Below are 23,475 nucleotides of genomic sequence, written 5' to 3'. Positions count from 1 at the left end.
AGATGCAGGCGTACAGAGAACGGTGTAAGATGCAGGCGTACAGAGAACGGTGTAAGGAACATTGAAGATCTGATAGGCTTCTCGTTTTGATGAGCAACATGTTGCATATTAAAGCGGAAGCATAAAGCTTTAGGAATGGGTTAACTTAATCATGAGACTGTGCTCGATAAAATGCTTACAGTTAACTTTGCAGTCTAACTTCACATTGCCCAGTCACGTACACGTGTGAGCATGAATGTGTGTGCCCTTGTACATGTGCTGCTGTCTGTCTGTGTGCCTGTGTTTGTCTTCTGGCTCCAGAACTATCTTTCCTGTCACTGCACCAACAATAGACAGGATATGCAGCAAAGGAACCCACCAGGTGTTGCTTAGCAACAGAGCAGCAATAGGCCGCAGCAGCAAAAGTTCATTTCCTAAGTTATCTCCTTGCAATTACATTAGTTTATAGTATGCTGGGATGTCTGTATTTTTATTGAATCTAGAGGTATTGTTGGTTCAGGTTGAATGAATACATCATTTGGTATCTCCTCACTTTGGCAGTTACTGACAGATGTTTTGAAATAGATGTTGCTATTCCTAGGCTTGCAAAGCAGAATGAAGTGGTAGATATCAGGGAAGCAAGGCTGTAAGACTGGAATTTAAAAGCAGCTGTCGCAAATTTATAGAGAAAAGTTTGAAATGTGAGCTGTGTCAGAACAAGCGGGACTCCATTCCTGAAACTTATCTTCTCTCTTTATAGTTGCTGATGGGCCTGCTGTGTATTTCCAGAATGTTCCATTTACGTAGATACCTGGTGGTGGATACATATCCTTTGTATCTCTCTCATGGTCAAAACAATGCAAAGAGATTGAAATCTGACTCCATTATGGTCATTCATTAACTTCCTGAGGAGAGGCTGAATAAACTAGGCTTGTACTCGTTAGAGTTTAGAAGAATGAGGGGAGATCTCATTGAGACGTATAAGATGATGAATGGGATGGATAGGATAGAGGTGGAGAGACTCTTCCCGCTCAGAAAGGACAGTAGGACTAGGGGGCACAGCCTCAAGATAAAGGGGGGGCGGTTCAGAACGGAGTTGAGGAGGAACTTCTTCACTCAAAGGGTGGTGAATCTCTGGAATTCTCTGCCCGTTGAAGTGGTGGAGGCTGCCTCGCTAAATATTTTTAAGAAGCGGGTTGATGGGTTTTTGATAAGAGAAGGGATTAAGGGTTATGGGGAGAGGGCGGGAAAGTGGAACTGAGCCACGACAGATCAGCCATGATCTTATTGAATGGCGGGGCAGGCTCGAAGGGCCAGATGGCCTACTCCTGCTCCTATTTCTTATGTTCTTATGTTCTTAAAATGGCTCTTCTCTTTGTCCGTCATTTGGAAATCTCAGGAGTCACCTGCCCCGTCATTCAATAAGATCATGGTTAATCCTCCACCTCCAGTTCCCTGTCTGAACCCCAAATCCCTTGGTTCGATAAAAACATAGAAACTAGAATCAGGAGTAGGCCATTCGAATAGATTTGATTTATTATTGTCACGTATTAATATGTAGTGAAAAATATTGTTTTTTGCATGCTATACAGGCAAAGCATACCGTGCATAGAGAAAGAAAGGAGAGGGTGCAGAATATAGCATTGCAGTCATAGCTAGGGTATAGAGAAAGACCAATTTAATACGAGGCAGGGTCCATTCAAAAGTCTGATTATAACAGGGAAGAAGCTGTTTTTGAGTTGGTTGGTACATGACCTCAGACTTTTGTATTTTTTTCCAATGGAAGAGGATGGAGGAAGATGGAAGAGAGTATGACCAAGCTGATTGGGGTCCTTAATTATCGTAGTTGCTTTTCTGAGGCAGCAGGAAGTGTAGACAGAGTCAATGGATGGGAGGTTGGTTTGTGTAATGGACTGGGCTTCATTCACAATTCTTTGTCATTTCTTGTGGTCTTATACAGAGCAGGAGCCATACCAAACTGTGATACAACCAGAAAAAATGCTTTCTATGGTGCATCTGTAAAAGTTGGTGAAAGTTGTAGCAGACATGCCAAATTTCCTTCGCCTCCTGAGAAAGTAGAAGCATTGGTGGGCTTCCTTTAACTATCATTTCAGCATGGAGGGACCTGGACACCTAGAAACTTCAAGACCGTTTCCACTTGTCCCCATTGATGTAGACAGGAACATGTTGCTTCGCTTTTGGAAGTTGATGACAATCTCCTTCATTTTGTTGACATTGCGGGAGAGATTATTGTCGTTACATCAGTTCACCAGATTCTCTGTCTCGTCATTGTTTGAGATCTGACCCACTGCGGTGGTGTCATTAGCAAACTTGAAAATTGAGTTGGAGGGGAATTTGGCCACACAGTCATAGATGTATAAGGAATATAGTAAGAGACTGAGGACACAGCCTTGTGGGGCATCAGTGTTGAGAATGATAGTGAAGGAGGTGTTGATGCCTATTCTTACTGATTGCGGTCTGTGGGTTAGGAAGTCTAGGATCCAGTCGCACAGGGAGGAGCCAAACCCCAGGCCACGGAGTTTGATCATCAAATTCAATCCCTTGATCCCACCTTTCCCAATATGCATTGATCCCTCATGAGTTATGTCTAATTCTTTCTTGAAATCACACAATGTTTTGGTCTCAACCACTTTCTGTGATAGTGAATTCCGTGCATTCACCACTCTCTAAGCGAAGGAGTTTCTCCTCACCTCAAGTTTAAAAGGTTTACCTCTTATCATCAAACTCTGACCACTAGTTCTGGACACCCCATTATTGGGAGCGTTATTTTTGAATTTCTTGGGGTTGAATAATCCATCCATCTCAGCCTTGAATGTATTCAATGACAGAGCATCCACAACTCTGTGTGGTAGATTCACAGCCTTTTGAGCAAAGAAATCTCTCTGCATCTCAGTCCTAAATGATTGGCTCCTTATTAAAAGACTGTGCTCCTGTATTCTAGATTTCTCGAGTCAGAAGATACGACCTCTGCATCTACCCTGTTAAGTCATCTCAGATTCAAATGTATTTTAATGAATCCACATGGGGGAATATCTAGCTTCATGGGGCAATGTCTGGCTTCCACTCACTGAATCCCCTAAGGTGGCTGATTTTAACACTCCAAAGTCTAAGGGAAGGTGAGCATGAAGTCACGGACTCAGCTCTTGCCCCTGTGCTCAGTATCCAAATAATTCTAACTTTATAACTTGTGAAACACCAGATTTCATGCATTGAGATAATCTGCAGGCAAGGAACTTGGGACTTTTTGTTAGTTTGTAAATATTCCGTAACCCTGGTAGTGTTGCTATCTTTATTCTGCTCTGGCTATCTTGTTATTAATTGTAATCATTTTGCTGACTTGAGTTAAAATTAAAATTAATGTGCTGGTGTGTGGATATCCTTTACCGAACTGCACCACTGTGGGACAGCCAGATCACCTCACTCAGAAAGCATAACGACCACCTTTCCTAATACATCCACTGAGAATTCCAGAAGGTCACTCTTGTAGTAGATTGCAGGATTATTTACTACAGAGCATTCCTTGGCATTTAGTTTTGGTTGGCCCCTCCTTACTAATTGGCAATTTATCAACTGAACAACTACTCCCCTGAAGCGTTTTTTTTTAGAGAATGCTCCTAATTTTTATTATCTACCTACATTCTGGCCTGCCACACCCTCATGTTAAAAGCCTAAGCCTAACTGTAACTCCAGTGGATCTGAATCAGGTGCTAGCTCAGACTGGGTGCCTCACCTAGCAAGAACATGCTTCGTCGAGCTGTGTCAGGCTCCTAATAAATTACTCAACTTTGACTAGTACTGTAAGCTCCTCTTTTGGAAATGCAGGACAAGCTGGATTCAGGAAAAAAAAACTCATCCATTGGCATTATCTGTTGTGAATACCAACACCTCCATAAAATCACTGCAAAACTGAGAGTTCACAAAGTGTGTCATAACAACAAAGCACTAGCAGGCATGTATGGCCTGACAGAGGGTCATTGGTCAGTTAGAACCTAGACAACCGCTTATTTAAACATAGCCATTCATTTAATAAAATCAAAATACCCACAGAAAAATTTTTGGAATTGAGGCAATTTGAACAAAACGGAACTCTAACTGTGTCTGTCACCTTTTCTGTGCCCTAGATATCTGGAGCCTGGGAGTAATCCTCTATATGCTGGTGTGTGGATATCCACCATTCCACGAGGTGAATGACAGTGAGACTCTCACCATGATCATGGACTGTCGCTATACAGTTCCACAGAACATCTCTGCTGACTGCAGGAAGTAAGTACTACGCTCCTCTGGGACTGTGCAGTTCATGTTTACTGCTACTTCACTAAGCTCTCTCGTGTGCTGTAAAATGGCTAATTTCCCAGAGTGGCACCAAATAACCATTCAAATTACCATGACTGGAAGTTGCACTGCCTTTGTCTCGTGTCTTTACTGCATGTCATTTACTACCTCCCCTGATGGGAGTAAATTCTGGAGGAATGCGATGCGCTGGTCTATCTCAGAGTACTGTTTTAGTATACGTTCATGTGACAGAGACTTACCTACTTCTTGGCTTCCATTGGAGGCACTCTCTGACCCATAGTGCTTCATCCTTTGATTTGTGCCTCCCACTCCACAGGATCTGGTTTCCAAAGGTTGTGGTTACATGCCATGTGGCCAGTCATGGTTGGAGGCCTTCGTAAATGGTAGATCCTACACTTCATCAGAACTACTTCATATTTGCATCAATCCAATATTTAAAAATTCGATATCTGCTGCATAAAATTGGTTGTTGGCTAATAAATGAATACACTTTCTCTCTTGTCCATGTGGACCTAATCTTACCCCTACCCAAGTTGCTGTATGTACACTTATGCGAGAACAAAACATGTTTTTATTAGAAACTATTTCATTTGATGCCACGTTGCACTAGACCAACATTGTTTATATAGTATTTATATTAAAATTGTCTAAATTCCGGAAGTATTTATTTGCATACTAATGTGGCTGTCACTGGTTAGACCTTCTCTAATTACCCTTGGCAAGCTGATGGTGAGCCAAGTTCAGCAGTTCATGAACTGCAGCAGTCCATGTGGTGAAAATACCCCTGCAGCGTTGTTGGGTAAAGAGTTTCACCATTATGAAGCAGTGCCAGTGATGATATTTCCAAGTAAGAATGGTTTTTGACTGCAGGTGGTGGTGTTCCAATGTGTGTGCCATCCTTGTCTTCTAGGTGGTAGAGGTCACAAGTTTGGAAGGTGCGTTGAAGGAACCTAGTCAATTTGTTGTAGTTCATCCTATAGATACACTGCTGCCACTGGTGGTAGAAGGAGTGAATGCTCAAGGTGATGAATGAAGTGCCAATCAAATGGGCTGCTTTGTCCTGGATGGTGTTGAGTTTCTTGAGCGTAGTTGGAACTGCACTCATCCAGGCAAGTGGAGAGTATTCTGTCGCACTTTGCTTTGTAGATGGTGGACAGGCTTGGGGAGTCAGGAGGTTACTCACTACAGAATTCCCAGTCTCTGACCTGCTCTTTTAGTGTTTATAGAGGTGGACTAATTAAATTTCTGGTCAATTGTATCCCAGAGGATATTGAATGAGGGGGGACTCAGGATGGTTAATGCCATCAAATGTCAAGGGGAGATGGTAAGATTGTCTCTTGTTTGAGATGGTCATTATTTGACATTTGTATAGTGCAAATGTTACTTGCCACTATTCGTTGCAAGCCTGAGTGCTGTCCAGGTTTTGCTGCTTGTGGACTGCTTCAGTATCTGAGGAATTGCAAATGGAAATGAATGCTATAGTAATCAGAGAACTTCCTCAATTCTGAACTTTTGAAAGTCATTGATGAGCGTTTGAAGATGACTTATGCTCACCCCACCATTGCATATTGATTTTCAATTGGAAAAATATTTCCTTAATTCCTTATAAATGAAACACAGTTATAAAATTAAAAAAAAGTGAGTAATTAAGATGTGTGCTAATCTACAAGAGACTTGTTATATTTACTGACTAAAGTAGCGAAGATGGGGTTACTGAATTCTCAAAATTGTTCTGGAATCTCTGGGAATAATGATTAATCTCCGGGACAGTGCTGTGAGTCACTCAGAGGGAAAACAAAATGAACATTGGGAAAACTGTTTCTTTTTCACTTTGTTTTGTTAATTAGTAATGAAACGATTGGAGATGGAGGAAAAGTTTGCTTGCCTGGACTGTTGGAGTTGGGGACTCGTAATGAAAGTTCCAGGAATACATCTGACCAGTTTGGTAACCTGGCTTGCTGGCTTGGTCCATTTGACCCTCGCTGCGTCCTTCCTACTGGCTGTTTCAGTCTCATTTTGAATCGATGAGGCCTCTTCTGAATTGGCCATGCCGAGTCAAATTATTCAAAGCCATTTTGTACCATTGTAATGTCAGGCCAGTGACCTGTTCGAAACATCAACAGACAGTTGGAGCTTCTGCCTTTTTGTTTTTTTTACTGTGCACAGACCCAAAATTCACTAGGCCAAGACGAACCAAATTTTGTATAAAATCCAATTGACACCTGCCATTAGTGGAGACGTTTGTTTTCTTTTCATTTGTTTTTATTTTTCTAAAATGATCCTTTGCAAGGCTGGTTTTTCTTGATGGCTTTTTCACTGCTTGCTGCATTAACTCAGATGTTTGTGCCTTCAAGACTCATAAAAGAAGTCAGGTGTAATGATGTGACACAAACTATTGAGACATTCACCATTAGTGTTCTGAAGGTTAGATTGTGTACAAACCAGGTCCAAGACACATCCCACCAGAGCAGGAATTGATGAGAGTGCCCCTTTAAGATTGGCAGACCCACTACCCTATTCCACGTGCCCTTCTGTGTGTGCGTGACTGAGTCAAAAGTCCTTAAATAGCATAATGGAAACCAGCTGTCCAGTCAAATTGTTAGATTAACTGAATAAAAGGTGGGGGTTGGGGAGAAACAAATGTAACTCTGCCTATAATACACTTGGCATTGACATGGTGCAAGCTCATTAAACCACATTAGGTTCTGATATTGTCAATTATGTCTAGCTGAAGACTTTTTAAAGAGAGGTTATTAGGGATGCTGCAAAGCCCATATTATTCCACGGACTGGCTCCCAGCATGTTTGAAGTGTTCAGAAACGGTCGGTACATGTCCAGAAACATTGCTCCACTGTTCCCATGGCAACCGTGACTCGCTGTTTCACTGAGTGCGTTCATCCTTGCTAATTTTAACAGGTTAGTTCAAATAACTTAACACAGCATTTGATTAGAATAATGTGTGGGCTGTGAGAGCCGCCCCTTGACCCGCTAAAAGGAGAGGCAAATCCAAAGTGCAGTCATACACGAACATTTTCATTGTCGTTCCTTCCTAGGCTACAGTATGTGAGATTCCTGGAGCTCAGCGAATCCAGTGATTGCCTGCCTACCTTTCTATTTCCACTTTACACATGCCGAGGTCTGCTTTGAAATAAGGAGATAATTATTACAGGGCGTCAGGATGGCACTGCCTCACAGCGCCAGGGACCCAAGTTCAATTCCTGCCACGGGTTGTCTGTGTGGAGTTTGCACATTCTCCCCATGTCTGTGTGGGTTTCTTCCAGGTGCTCCGATTTCCCCCCACAGTCCAAACATGTGCAGGTTAGGTTCATCGGCCATGCTAAATTCACCCTAGCGTCGGGAACTAGCTAGGATAAATGTAAGGGACTGGGTGGGATTGTGGTTAGTATAGACCTGATGGGCCAAATGGCCTCCTTCTGCACTATAGGGATTCTATGACTCTACTTACCTGTAGCCCACAGGTTGATGATACTCAGCTTCTTCAGTCCTCCACGCATCTCCACTTCTGCCCCATTCCCTCCTACCCCGTTACCAAACCTCATCTGTCTAGAAATATAGAACCTGTGGTGCTGTGGTTTGCTTTCTTTATGTTCCTGAAGTGTCAGCTAAAGTTCAGTGACATCACTCTTGTCTCCAATTCAGAAGGTTGTATATTTGGGTGCCATTCCAGAGGTTTAAATACACAATTAAAACTGATATTCCAGTGCAGTACTGGGGAGTGCTGTGCTGTCAGAGGTGCCATATTTCCGATATTCCATCTGCACCCTCATGTGGACATGCTGGATCCCACCACGATGCTTGAAGAGCAGGCAAGTTCTCCCAAGGAACCTGCCAATATTTGTCCCTCAACCAACATCGCCAAAACACCCCAGATTATCCGATCACATGGGCGGGATTCTCCGGTCTCGTTTTCCCTGTCACCGCTGCCAGGGAAAATGGAGAATTTGGAGTTCGGCCAAAACTACATTCACTGCAGTGGAACTGGAGAATTCCAGCCCATATTGCTGCTTGTGGGAGCTTGCTGTGCACAAATGGGCCGCCTGCATTACAGAGTCACAGAATTGTAGCCGCACAAAGGGAGGCCATTTGGACCATCGTGTCTGCAGTAGCTCTGCAAATGAGCATCATGCCTTAATTACAACAGCGATTACATTCCAAATTAATTAATTGGTTATGAAGTGTTTGGGGATTGAGAGAAAGGTGTTATGTAAATGTTTTTGTTTAGGTTTATGGCTGCTTATCAGAAGATTCTATACCTATTTCTCAGTTGACTGTGAGGTGGAGAATTTCAGACTGCCTGTTCAAAGCTGAATGATTCTTGCTGTAGTTCAATGGTAGCGAGCGGTATAGTTACGTTAGCGTAGAATGCAATTTTAAAAATCTGGAATTAAAGGTCGAATGACGTGACAGCTACCAGCTGGCCATAGAAGAGTAATATTGTTGGCTCCAGTCTCGTCGCCCACTGATGGCACTGTTTTGAATGGCACTGGTTAATGTTTCATATTAGCAGTGAGGTGGAGATGTTGGACTGGGGTGGGCACAGTAAGAAGTCCCACAATACCAGATTGAAGTCCAACAGATTCACCTGATGAAGGAGCAGCACTCTGAAAGCTCGTGATTCCAAAATAAACCTGTTGGACTTTAACCTGGTGTTGTGAGACGTCTTACTATGCTCAGATTAGGACGGCAGATCATTGGCTGTGCGCCCACTGCAAAAATGAAAGTGAACAGGTGGTCCTCTATAAACTTATTTTGCACTGTCTGCGGTGATACCAGACTGAGTGCCAAGCTCAAGTGGTTTAACAGCGTCTCCTGGTGTCAATCGTGCATCTCTTGTCAAATAAACATGGTCCACAGCCATGCTGCAATGTTTACCTGATGTGTGTACGTTCGCAAAAGATTAAACTTCAACAGGCCCGCCAATATTTTAGGGTCTTGGTAGACTTGTGCTGAATTATTGCAAAGCTCTTAGTTGACCAGGCTGTAATGTCTGGCTTCTGACCTCTCACTGGTAAATTCTTCCCCCCCACCCCCATCGTCCCCCCCCTCTCTCTCTCTCTAATTGTTACGCTGCTTCTTATCAGCAACAGGAAACAGAATATCGCTGATAGACTGTGAACAGAAGCCACAGACTTTTCACATTTCATAGAAAAGTGCAGTGTATCTGGGTTGCTTAGTTACCTGCACTACAATGCACGGTGGTTGAGTTGTTTGAGTGTGTTTTTGAAAGTTGAATCAGCTGGTGATAATTGTGGCTGGTTACTGGCACTGTAACTGTTTTAAACACCCACCTTCCCCCCCTGTGTATGCGCAGCAGAATCTGGAAATTCAATCAAGTTGCTGCAATTGGGGGCAACTGAGAATGGTTCTTCAGTTCACTGCCCGTAGGTGCCAGATGATAGTCTGGCTCTGTGTACATGTCTGGCTGCACTGGAGCTGAGCTAATGTGACTTGAGGTCTGCTTAATTTTGTGAGTATAGTGTGGGTTAAAGGTGACTTGCAGTAGAATGGAAAGTCATCATGGAATTGGAGCATGAAGTAAGCTTCTCGAGTGTTGCACTGTGCCTGTGAGGTCTGTGGATCCTTTTCCTGCCCTTACCTTTTGATGTTTGTCCTGTCACCAGTTGCAACTGTGCAAACCTGGCCGGCCCTTTGATTCCTGCTGTGAGACATGGTGCCCAGATCGACTATTCCTCTTGACCTTCACTTTGAACAGGTGATGGAAGAGGGGCTGAGGACAGAAACCTGAGCAATCATAAAATCCCTACAGTGCAGAAGGAGGCCATTGGGCCCAGGAGCCTGCACTGACAACAACCCCATTTAGACCCTATCCATGTAACCACACACATTCACCCTACTATAGCAGTTTCCAAGGATAGGGTCTAGATGGGATTGTTGTCGGTGCAAGCTCATGGGCCCAATGACACAAAGGGGCAATTTAACATGGCCAGGCAACCTAACTTGCACATCTTTAGTATTTGGGAGGAAACTGGAGCACTGGAAGGAAATCCATGCAGCACAAGGAGACAGTGCAGACTCCCGCATGATTCCCAAGCTGGGTCCCTAGTGTGAGGCAGTAATGCTGACCACACAAGTTAGCAGTGACTGCTCCAGTGTTGTTCAAGTTGGTTATCTTCCTGTTTGTATTCTGCTTCCTACACTGGGAGAAATTGGTTGTGTGAGGGCCAACCAGTGGTGTGTGTTGAGCAAGTGGTTTTGCTGACAGTCCACACCATGCTGGGGTGGGAACCAGGTTTTGGCTGCCATAGTAACATCCCAGCTAATACCATGCCAAACTCGGAGTAAGGTAACCACTGCATGGCCTACCATCAAGTGAGTAGTTGACTCTGAGCCCTGAGAAAGTGATAGATGTTTAACAGTGTTCTTTGAAGCTTTAATAATTAATGAGTTTATAAAAATGACATGGACTTTACTTCTGCATCGCTACTTCCATGTGTGTTATGTCTTGTACTAAAAATACACCATTGCCCAATCTCTCCGAGCGCATAATCAAAAATGCCTTCAGCATAATGTAATGAGAAAGATTAGGGCTCAAGGGGATGGTGGGGGTGGAGTGAAGGGGAATCCATTTTAAATGATGTCCCCAGATAATGACTTCCGAGGACCGGGGTTTACAGCCCCTCCTGCCAGCAGCATTTTCCAGTCCCATCATAGTCAATGGTTTTGAATGTTTCACTGCATTTTCTGCGCCCCCGCACCCCCCTCCGCAACAGGGCTGTAAAATCCCATCTCTAATCTCAACTGGTTGTAGCTGAATAGAATTATCTGATGAAGATGGAAAGCAAAGCACCACTGGCTCGACTGTGCACCCTAGTGGTTGGATGCAGGATGTGGGAGTGAAACCTCTTCCGTCACATTAGCCTCCTCTCTTGTTTACCTGGAACATGAGATGGAAATAAGTGGAGGAAGATGTGTGTTTCTTTTGTTATTGACTAATAAAATGGCGAGTCTGTAATTTCTCTTGAAATGCAAATCATTCTGTCAGCTCTAAACAATTCCGGCAAAAAAAAATCCCAATCCAACATCTGGAGTCACCTGATCAAAAGTCCCAGATGACAATAAATGTCTGATTGCTCACACAGCAGCTTTCCTGGCAGGAGTTGGCAGCACTACCTGTGGGAATTGAAACTCTCAGCAATTTACCGTAAAAGACTGATCTCCATTCACATATCACAGGAGTTTCGGAATATTCTTTGAGGGTTGGGACTGGAATTGACTGTGAGAGAGGCTTCAATCTCAGAGAGAATGAAAGGATGACCTGCTGTGTTTATAACTCCTTTTCTGGCCACTGTGGGAAGTAAACATCAGAAAAACAATTGTGAGTCACCCAGTTCTAATAGAAAGGAGGAGAATAGAAAAACCTGCTGCAAAGTATTTTTGGATAGACCTGATCTGTTTAATGGCTAGTAAATGTGGAGAATAGCTGTCTTTCCGTTGTGGACACGTATCAATTCCCCACATTGAATTCCTGCAACACTGCTGAAATTTCTTCTGGTATCCGTGGGGGTCACTGACAGGTAGTTGTTTACCTTAAACATTGATTCTTCCTGGAGTACGACTCCAAGTGTGTCCGTCACCCTCTGCTATTCATCCAATTGCCTATTCATTGTGCCCAAGCCTCAGCAGCAAGAGCTGGAACATTCCTCGACTGTGGATCGCACCTGAATTTACCACTGTCTCCTCACTCTGTTAATCTATGAGTGCTTTCCCTCAGGGATCCTTGTACCATAGGTCATTCCTATTTCACTGCCCCCCCATCCCATCCCATCCCATTGTCCACTCCTATTTCTCACCTGGGGAATGGCTGCTGTCGTAATGATGTCCAGCTAATCTAATTATCAACTGGACCTCAAAACTGGGACCTTTCTTCTCTATCTGTTAAGTAGTATGCTGCCCACTCACCTGACGCGGGGGCAGAGCCCCGAAAGCTAGTGGTGTTTGCTACCCCAAGTAAACCTGTTGGACTTTAACCTGGTGTTCTGAGACTTCTTACTGAGCAGTACACTAAGGAGTGTCTCTCCCCACTGAACCAGTTGGTAGTGGGGTTCTCATAAACATGATCAAGAAAGCAAATGGCTTTGGGTAGAAGCCAATTAGGAATTGGGTAGACACTTGGAGTAGGGCTATCTGTTGCTATTGATGGAACCTACTGTTTAACGGCCTCCTGTGTTGCTAGTCGCAGATTAGATGGAAGTGTTTCACTGCAGTGCACTGTGGAGTTGAGAAGAAATGGTCACTGGAGCAGTAAATTGGTGGGATTCATGTTGTGAGTTGTTGGCTTCAGTGACGTTAACTTGGATCCTGTGGCAGAAGAAAAGCTGGTGGTAAAGAAAGAAAAGAACTGCATTTATATCGCACCTGCCACAACTTACACATGTCCCAAAGTGCTTTACAGCCAATGAAGTACTTAGTAAGAGTGAGCACTGTTGTAAGCTACATTCTGCACCCTCTCCTTTCCTTCTCTCTGTACAGTGTGCACTTTTCACTGTATACTAATATATGTGACAAATCAAATAAGTGTAGGGTACACAGAGACCAATTTGTGCACAGCAAGCTCCCACAAACAGACCAGATCATCTGTTCACTCTGGTGATCTTTTTTGAGGGATAGATGTTGGCTAAAGTGACATGGATAACTCTTAACCCCCACCACCCCATCCCCCCCTTTCATAATATTGCTATCCAATCGATTATGTTCACCTGAGAGCAGCCAGGGTTTCCTGCCTCACCTGATGGACAATAATCCATATGAATCGTAGTGACAGCTAACTCGAATCATTTCAGCATGAAGACGTGTCCCTTCACCACTGCCACGAACAGACAGCGCAGAGGCCAAGCCAAAAGCCTGGATCATCAGATTGAATCTGCAATTGACTCTCACTAATCTGACAGGCTGCTGTCTCCGGGGCTTAAAGCACTTTGAAAGGGACCTAGAGCTCACCACAAACTGCCCCTGTGCCTTCCGATAGCCCACTGAACATGAATTTGAAGTAAATCACATGATGGGCTGATTAAATTGCCAGATCTGATCTTCTGCCCTGCAAGTCGGTCACAGACTGCCTCTCGGTATTCAGATCATGAGCATTGTCATGTGTGAGGACCTGAATCATAACTGTGACTGTGCCAGTGATGGAGTTGTGTGAAGCAGGGGAGCGAGGCTATTTTCAACAGTGACAGAAGCACCGAGACATTGGGAAAGAGATATTGAGATTGAGTAAGCAACCCCAGGCATCAAGATAAGGAATGGATTTATAATCCTCAGCGCTCCAGCAAAGGGTGGGCAGTGTTTAGGTCTTTCCGACTTGATTTAACCAATCAATCAGTGTCTGTGAAGCAATAGATAGCACCTATTGTGCTGGTGTCAATGGTCACAGAGCTTACTATTCCCTAAGTCTTATGTTGTCAAAGTGCAACTGAAGCACAGGGGAAACATTACAATCTATTAGCATCTGAAGGGTCTGTGACAAGCAGGGTGTCCTTATACTAGAAATCTGTGGAAGGTGCATCAATGGCAGAGGGTGGAATATGGGCCAGAGTAATAGTGTATGGAAGGCAAAAATTGTTATCTGTAAGGTTTAATCCTGGCAGTAACAACAGTGAAGTATCCTTGTATATAAAAATTGCATAAGCCTTCCTGTCCTGGCCAATATTTATCCCGCAACCAACATCAAAAAGAGATTGCTGATCCGAGTCACTGGCTATAATTTTACCACCTCGCTCGCCCGCCCGTGGCTCATAAGACCAAGCCAAGGCCAACAGAGAGTGTCATTCTGTGAGCCTCATTTGCCAGTAAAATCAGGGCCATTATCTCATTCTGTTGACGGGATCTTGCTGTAAGTGAGCTGTCATGGTTTCCAAAATCATATGATTATTCTTCAGTTGTTTTTAATTGGCTGTAAAGCACTTTGAGACATTGAGTTCAGTTTCTTTGTTTTTTTTTCTCCTCGCTCTTTCTTTAGTCCTCTCTCTCTCCTCTCTTTCTGTAGCTCTCTTTCCCTCTCTCTGTCTGATTGACAAGCTCCAGATTTGCACCTTGGGGGTATTATGCACAAAACTACATTGTGTCAGCTGACTCATGTTGTTTTTCTGCTCTTAGCCTATTCTTCAAATACATGTTATTTACCTTTGGCCCTAACAGGGTTGCCTCCCTCTCCCAGGTCATTGGCTACAGGCTTGGCTGAGACCCTCTATCCACAGCATGCCCTGTGTCACCCTTCCCTCCACCGGTTACCCATTATCTGGAGTTGGAAGGACACCTTGCCATGCTATCATTTCTTCATGTCCTGTTATGCTTCAGTGAAATTTTGCAGCCCATTCCTAACTGAGGTAAATGCTGGAAAATTTCATGAGCTGCCGTGTGCGTAAGGGTGGAGCAATGTTAATAATGATTTTAGCAGAGGTTTGATAAAATCAGCACTGTAGGTTTGAGAAAACATACATAAAAATATAGAAGGTAGGAGCAGCGAGGAGGCCATTTGAGCCTGCCCCACCATTCATCACGATCATGGCTGATTATCCAATTCAATCGCCCCAAGTGTGATATCCAGCAGCCTCTTGAATACATTAATGTTACAGCATCAACTACTTCCTGTGGTAATGAATTCCACAGACTCACCTCTCTTGACGAAGCGTCTTCTCATCTCTGTCCTAAATGGTCTACCCTCAAACTGTGATCCCTGGTTCTGGACAGTCTCACCATCAGGAACATCCTCCCAGTAAGCTGGGAGTGGCATTAAAACGAGTGTAATAATAACTGTCATAAGTTGCACCCACTTTATACCATGCCAGGATGGTGTTGATTGTTTTTGTTTAAAATTGGCATTGCCCCATACTTGCGCTGCTTTCATGGTACAAGCTTCAGTGGAATCCAATGTTTATTAATTCCATCACTCAATGTCGGTTTTGATAAGTTTCTTTGTTAGTGCTTTCCTGGTGATTTAATAAGAAGGTTTGTGCCTTATTTTAATAATGCAGAGAAGTGAACTGCTAATACAAATTCATGCTTTGATTTGAAGTCCTCACACTCCGCGTTCATTGATCCAGATTATGGGGCTATTTAAAGATGCTCAGTCCTTTCAGGGACTTTAGTGGGCAGTCGTGTCACTAATGTGTGCAGTCTGAAAAGGTAGCTCGCCTAGATGTGAATAAAATAAATCTCCTGGGGAGAAAAGCCTATTTTTGTCTGAGTGTTATGGAGATGGGATAAAAACATCAAAGGGTTCACTGATTCATTCTTACTCACTTGATGACAAAGACATCCTGTGCAATTATGGCTTCAGCATTCAGGGGATCTGATACAGTATTAACAGTGCAGGTCTATCATATGATCGGAATAACCCTGAGACACATTCAGTAAAAAACAACTGATTGGGATCTTGGAGGTATACTGAAATTCCAAAAATGCAGAGGGTCTAGATAAAACCCTGCCGCAGCTTAAAATCTAACAGGCACTGTGACTGAACAGCAATAATGATTAGGGAATGGAAAAGAATCAAACTAAGCAACTCTGTGTGAGTCGTCCTTCAGGCTGACCTGCTAATCCCTGGCACTGTGTGTTGCTCAATCAATCGCACCAGAGTTTATGGCCACCTCAGGGATCTTTCTGTTGTGATGTGCTGCCCATCGGTGGCTTAGCAGTAAAAGAGGTGAGATGCCAGTTTTGGGCAGAATACCAGTCTTGGAGCAGATCACTGCAGTAAAGCAGCAGTTCGGAGGGCCACTGTTCTCACTTTGGAAACGCAAGACACTCATTGTTAAGTGCTATATGACCTCTTTGGGACAGAAGCCAATGAAAATAGAAAGATGACAAAATTGTTATGGTGCCAAAGGAGGCCATTTGGCCCGTCATGTCTGCACTGGCAGTCCAAACAAGCATTATAACGTGGTGCCATTCCCCTGCCTTTTCCCAGTACCCATGCACGTTGTTTCTATTTAAATAATCATTGTGTTCTCTTGAATTCCTCCATTGATCCTGCCAGACACTGCATTCCAGACCCAAATCACTCACTGTGTGAAAACATGTTTTCTCACATCACGTTTGCTTCTTTCGTAAATCATCTTAAATTGTGTCCTCTTGATCCTTTTATGAGTGGAAACAGTTTCTCCCCATCTACTCTGCCCAACCCCCTCGTGATTTTGAAAAGCCCTACCAAATCTTCTGTCCAAGGAAAACAGTCCCAACCTCTCGAATCTCTCCTCATAACTGAAGCTTCCCATCCCTGGGAGTATTCTTGTAAACCTCTTCTGTATTCTCTCCAATGTGTCCATATCCTATAGTGTGACCACAGCACTGTACACAATACAGTGGGATGCTTTACTTCCTTTTACTCTAGGAAACTGTCCTTTGCTCCTACTCTCTTTCTGTTTTCTAGCTAGATTTTCATTTCCGTTTGGTATGTTCCCCTTCGTTGAGTGCCCCTTGTGTTTCTCCAGTAGCCTTGTGTGTTGCCTTGTAGGCAACTTTTTGAAAATCCATAACCCACCCACCATGTCTGTTATTCCTCAGGGAATCGGCTAGCTTGGTTGCAGAGCAATGTGACAGCATGGGTTCAATTCCCATACCAGCTGAGGTTATTCAGCTTTGCCCCTAGCCTGAAGTGTGGTGATCCGCAGATTTGGGCAGCATGGTGACATGGGTTAGCACTGCTGCCTCACAATGCCAGGGACTCTGGTTCAATTCCTGTACCAACTGAGGCTACTCAAGTTACTCAACCTTGCCCCTAGCTTGAGGTCTGGTGAACCTCAGGTTAAAATCACCACCAGTCAGTTCCCTTCAAAGGGAAGAGCATGGTCATCTGGGACTATAACAACTTTACCTTTATATCTGTTACCACCTCCAAGAACTCTTTCTTTCTGAAATCCATGTTGACTGCCTCTAATTTTCTTAAGAATTCAATATTTAGTCATTTTGTTTTCAACTGAGCATCTTTAGCACATAATCAAAGTCAAATTTCAGTGTGGCATGGAGGGAATGTTACATTATAAATTAACGTCTCAATTGTGATGCTACATTGAGCATTGATCCATCTATCCCAGTGATCCAAATGATGCTAAAGACTCCACAAGATTATTTTGAAGATCAACAGGGGTGTTTGCCCTTATGTCCTAGTCAACATTTATCCCACTATCATCATTGGTCAAACAGATAGTCTGGTCATCCAACTCATTGCTGTTTGTGGGAGCTTGCTGTGCACAAATTGACCTCTGAATTTCCCACGTTACAACAGTGAATGCACAAAAAAAGTGCCTCATTGGCAGTAAAGCTCTAGTTCTGAAAGGTGCTATATAAATGCAAGTCTTTCCATTCATCCTTCACCATTTTGTTTCTCCTCCTGGAACGTTGGGATAAAGATAGCATTTGGATCAACACTCTACGGTGTTGCCTGACCTCCCTAACACTGGCGATCCGGGTTTGCCCCAGAGGCTACCTGAAGTCCATAGATTGGCATGATGGATTGGCATAATGGAATGGCATGATGGATTGGTACATGGGGTGCGGAGGGCTGGTAAAGTCAGCCCTCAAAGTTAGTGTAGCAACAATGGGACCAGTTAGTCCCATGAGCCTGCACAGGAAAGTTAGCAGATTATTATAACCACAAGCTAAGTCCTCTTTGTGGAACATAGCCCTATCTCAGCCACCGACACAGCAGATTGACAATCTCTGCTCAGCATCTGGCAGACATAATGAGTCTTTTTTTTAGGACTGCAGCAATATTTCATACAGTTAAGAACATATTGTAGGACTGGATTCAATTTATTTCCCCGCAACTTTTAATGCTTATGTTCATTGATGGCCGCTCTCAACATATTTTGAGGGGGTGCCATAGTTAATTGCTTAAATCCTCCTGAGACACTAACACTGAGTCATTAGCAGCTCAAAGCAGTTTGAAGTCATTCTTAGAATAGTTAGTGCACTGGCTATTAAAAAGCATTTCATAATGCCACAGCAGTTATTCCAGGAATGCCAGTTTTTGCTAGGTGTTACGGGCGGCTGGTGTGCACTGAATTGCTTTGACCGACAGTATAAGCTGGGCATTGCTTTCTTACTTTGCAGCTTTCTTGCGTCTCCTTATTTTTGAGCCATTTGTCATCCATGTGACAGGGTGGGGGAGGGTTTGAATCTGTCAGCCTTGCCTGTCATGTGCCAACTGTTCTTTTCCACTGAAGCCTAGCAGGGCAACATTGAGTGGCATGGAGAGCAGAAGGTTGCCAGCTGGAGACTTCTGGGCAGGAACGTACTCATCTGTGTTCGGATGCCATAAAAGCAGCACATCCCTCCCCATGGAATATCAATAGTCAAGAAAAAAACTGTTCTCGTAAAGAACGGGTTTGTGATACAAGACCTGGATAACTATCAAAATGATTGATATTTTATATAATATATGAACATTAGAATTTTTGCCTTTTTATTCACCTGGTTTGTCGTGAATTTTTAAAAATCCTCTGAGTCTTGCAGGGGTCTTGTCATAACTCAGCAAAGTGGCTAATCTTTATCAATGGACTGAATCATAGAATTTGCTACACTGCAGGAGGCCATTTGGCCCATTGAGTCTGCACTGATTCTCCAGGCCCGATAGCCCCCCTCTGCCCCCATAACCCCATGTATTTACCCTGCTAACATTTCAGTCAGGCCACAGCTGTTCTTCACGGGCGATTTGGGGGAGGGTGGGGGGAGGTGGGTGGAAGTCCTGACTTATTTCTCACAACTCAACTCCAGGGAGCTCGAGACGAGTTGCATTACCTTTTTCCACCAGCACTGCTGAAACCAGTTAACGAAACACAGACCAAACCAGGGAGGCTTGCTTGCTGTCTCTGTCTGTGTAAATCATGCCGTGTACTAGAACCTTGATGAAGAGAGTGTAGGAGAACCACAAACCTGGAGAATTCATTAACGTCACCAGGAAGGTCTTGAAGAATTGAAGTTAAAACTACTGAAGCTACCTAGTGAAGCAAAAATGTACCTCAACAATATGAATAAGGTTCAAAACATTTCTCATCTTTGTTCGAACATTCAGCATTGCAAGTTTACACAATGCTTTTGGAGAATGATCGATGAGACATGGTCATAGCTTGTAGGTGGATTCTCAGCTGATGCAAATATTTACAATTGATGTAAACATGTTTGAACGTATTTGGTTTTACTAGATGGTAAAGTGGTATTATCGCTAGACTATTCACCCAGAAACTCAGATAATGTTCTGGGGACCCGGGTTCGAATCCTGCCACGGCAGAGGGTGGAATTTGAATTCAATTAAAAAAAAAATCTATTGATGACCATGAAACCATTGTCAATTGTTGGAAAAACCCATCTGATTCACAAATGTCTGTTTGGGAAAGAAATTTGCTGTCCTTACCTGTCCTGGCCTACATGTAACTTCAGAGCCACAGCAATGTGGCTGACTCTCAGCTGATATCTGAACAAGGGCAATTAGGGATGGGCAATAAATGCTGGCCAGTAAGCGATGCCCATATCCCACAAATGAATAAAAAAAAGAGGTGCGTGTTTGTTGTTGCAGTACTGTTTGTCGGGTTGTAATTTAACTAGAGGCTGTGCTGCATATAAACTGTATAAGAGGATGACGCATCAATGATTCAAGCTGGAAATGTATAGAGCACTGATCTTTCACAGTGTTCACCCTGCAGCAGCCCAGATACACGGGACAGTTGACCTTCAGTCCCGGTCTGTGTGTTCGCAGTGTGAGCTCCCCATTCAGCTCCAAACAAAGGGGAGACCAAAAAGCCCAGATCAGAGGACTTGTGGCTGAGATCTAAGGGCGCAGGAGGAAAAGTAAATGTTCCATGGTGTAAATAAAATCACCTTTGAAGGTAAATTCTGTCTTCTGGAGCTGTCAGTAGCATGTGTTGCCAGAGGGCCTGAACCACAAGGAGTATTGTATTTGAAGGGCTGTTGGATAACATTTGTTTCAGTCAGTATTTTAGAGAGCTATTGTGCAGTCTTAGTTCCTAATTTTATGATTGCTGCTTGACAGGTGCCACTGACAGCTACAGTGAAATGTGGGAATGCGGTAAAAGTATTCTACTGGCATTGTATCACTAATGGTGGTTATTGATGTGCATCTTACTTAGTTCCTGTCAGTATGAAGTACTGGGGGGAATAGAGACAGAGGGGAGTCCGATGAGAGAAGCAGTGAAGATGTGATAGAGCGGGATGGAACGGTCTCTGGGGCAGGTGTCTCACATTCAACAATCTACAGGTTGCAGCTTCAAATCCTGTTCCACTTGTACGCAAACAGTGCCTGTTTTGAATGTTAAAAAGGCTGCAAAGGCAACTTGAGGAGCGTCGGGTTAAATCTAGTATTCATTCTGCTTATCGATTGATTGATTTTTCTTTGATAAGTGTATTTAAGATTATAGCAGCAAGTCAGGTTAATTAGTTAGCACAGTGGTTAACACTGCTGCCTCACAGTGCCAGGGACCCGGGTTCAATTTCCGACTTGGGTCACTGTCTGTGTGGAGTCTGCACGTTCTCCCCATGTCTGCGTGGGTTTCCTCCCACAGTCTGAAAGATGTGCTGGTTAGGTGTATTGATCCGAACAGGTGCCGGAGTGTGGCGGCTCGGGAAATTCACAGTAACTTCATTGCAGTGTAAATGTAAGCTTTGCTTGTGACTAATAAATAAACTTTAAAAAAACTTTGAAGCGAGTTACAGATCAGCCAAATTTTTAATTGAATGACAGAACAGGCTTGAGGCCTTCCTGTTCCTGTGTCCGTCATTGGGTATTCTGCCCAGACAAAGAGAGAAAATAACAACCCTGGGTCCCTGACTTCATTGTACAAGCAACTGGCTAAGTCTAGCTTAGGCCCTCAAAGCAGCCTCCCTGCCTCTTTGCCTGTCTCGAGAGTGAGGGATGAGAAACAGATCTCAAAGTGGGAGGGAATTCTTTTGTTTTCGAAAACTGCAAACTGAAAAAAAACAAATTCTAAACTGTTCCTGTTTTCAAAACGTGGAGGTAACAATAACCCTTGATGTGGCCACTGGTGAGAAAATGAAGATTTAGACCCCATTCTGAGGAACATCCCATTCCTCTTACAAGAGGAATGTTTGAGAATGATTTTAAAAAATTCTGTTGAAATACTCCCCATTTAAAACAGAAAAGAAGCTTCCAACCAGAGGCTTTGGTCACCCGGAGATTAGCTATTCCCATTGGCTGGAATATTCTGGAAGAATGTTGGACTCATGTCCTCACTGGACATGCTGTAGAAGCTAGTATAAACTAGTGGGAAAGAAGCACCTGTATTGGGTTCATGCCAACTCCCCATTGGGCAGTGGGTGGCAGGGTGGCATATTGATTAGCATTGCTACCTCATAGTGCCAGGGACCCAGTCCAATTCTCAGCTTGGGTCACTGTTGGTGCAGAGTTTGCATGTTCTCCCTGTATCTGGGTGGGTTTTCTCTGGGTGCTTCGGTTTCCTTCCACAGTCCAATGATGTGCGGGTTAGGTGGATTGGCCGCGCTAAAAAATTGCCCCTTTGTGTCCGGGGGACTAGTTAGGGTAAATGCATGGGGTTATGGGGATTAGGGCCTAAGTGGGATTGTGGGTGGCGCAGACTTGATAGGCCGAATGGCCTCTTTCTGCAGTGTCGGGATTCCATGATTCTACGACTGAAATTATCTAAATGGCAGAGCTAGTTATCAGCCTTGAAGCAGTGCTGGCTCTCTAGCCTGTGAGTCAGAGGGCTGTGAGTTCATCTCCTGATGTAGAGATCTGACAGGATAATCCTGGCTTGCACTGTTGGTAAGTGTTGATGACATTTTGACGTTCATTTGAAGCTGTGTCAGGTAGACATAAAAGATCCTGAGGTATTATTTGAAGTGGAGAAGGGGGAGTTCTGGTCTCCTGATCAATACTAATCCCTCAATCGACACCACTAAGAGCTAGACAAATGTGAGGGAATGCATTTTGGAAGGTCTAATACAAATGGGAAATATACAGTAAATGGCAGAATGCTTAAGAGTATTGATAGGCATAGGGATCTGGGGTGTACAGGTACGCAGGTCACTGAAAGTGGCAACACAGCTGGAAAAGGTAGTCAAGAAAGCATACAGCATACTTGCCTTCATCGGCCAGGGCATTGGATTTAAAAATTGACAAGTCATGTTGCAGCTTTATAGCACCTTAGTTAGGCCACACTTGGAATGTAGTGTTCAATTCTGGTCGCCACACTATCAGAAGGATGTGGAAGCTTTGGAGCGGGTACAGAAAATATTTACCAGGATGTCACTGGTATGGAGAGCATTAACTATGCGGAGAGGTTGGAGAAACTTGGTTTGTTCTCACTGGAACAACGGAGGTTGAGGGGCAGCCTGAGAGAAGATTATGAAGGGCATGGATAGAGTGGATAGTCAGAAGCTTTTTCCCAGGGTGGATGAATCAACTACTAGGGGGTATAGGGGCAAGGTTTAAAGGAGATGTACGAGGCAAGATTTTTACACAGGGTGGTGGGTGCCTGGAACTTGCTGCTGGGGAAAGTAGTGGAAGCAGAGATTATTGCGACTTTTAAGGGGTGTCTGGACAAATACCTGAATAGGATGGGAACAGAGGGATATGATCCCCGGAAGGGTAAGAGGTTTTAGTTCAGTCGGGCAGAACAGTTGGTGCAGGCTTAGAGGGCCAAAGGCTTGCTCTTGTGCCATAATTTTCTTTGTTCTTTGTAGGCGTTCATTTTTATCTCAGTGCTGTTAGCGGGACCGTCCTGTGTGTAGAGTGGATGTCATTTACCTATACTACAACACTAATTGGACTTTATTGGCTGGGCAGCATCTTGGCACATTCTGAGGCTGTGAAAGGTGCTAAATAAATACACCTTTCATTTGGTCTTCCTTTCCTCAGACTGAACCTGTGATCCTTCTTTACAAATATTTCAGAACGTCTCTTTTTTAATTGTATAGAACATTTTCAGCATCTATAGAATCATAGAATCCCAACAGTGCAGAAGGAGGCCATTTGGCCCATCAAATCTGCACTGACTCTCTGAAAGAGCATTTTATCCAGGCGACCTTGGTAGTTTTGTTAACAGCTTTGGAGCCCCAGAGTGTTCTTACAGAGAGCGATGGAGCTGCTATCTTTAACCAGCCCTCTTCAACAATCGAACTTAGAAAACTGTTTTTTAAAGCTGCACACCT

General features: G+C 43.8%; 1 protein-coding gene across 1 annotated transcript in view; it reads left to right on the top strand.

The window, feature by feature from the left end:
* Positions 1 to 23,475, top strand: part of snrkb (SNF related kinase b) — a 117,960-nt gene that overhangs the window by 79,851 nt on the left and 14,634 nt on the right. Inside the window, exon 3 of the mRNA XM_080187127.1 lies at positions 4,122 to 4,263. Coding sequence (XP_080043253.1) covers positions 4,122 to 4,263 — 142 coding nt within the window. The remainder of the gene's footprint in view (positions 1 to 4,121; positions 4,264 to 23,475) is intronic.

The sequence above is a fragment of the Carcharhinus amblyrhynchos genome, chromosome 4 (genome assembly GCF_965287045.1).
Source record: "Carcharhinus amblyrhynchos chromosome 4, sCarAmb.v2.hapA, whole genome shotgun sequence".
Lineage (NCBI taxonomy): Eukaryota > Metazoa > Chordata > Chondrichthyes > Carcharhiniformes > Carcharhinidae > Carcharhinus > Carcharhinus amblyrhynchos.
Note: the sequence above shows the minus strand (reverse complement) of the source record. Positions and strands in the feature narration are given on the sequence as shown.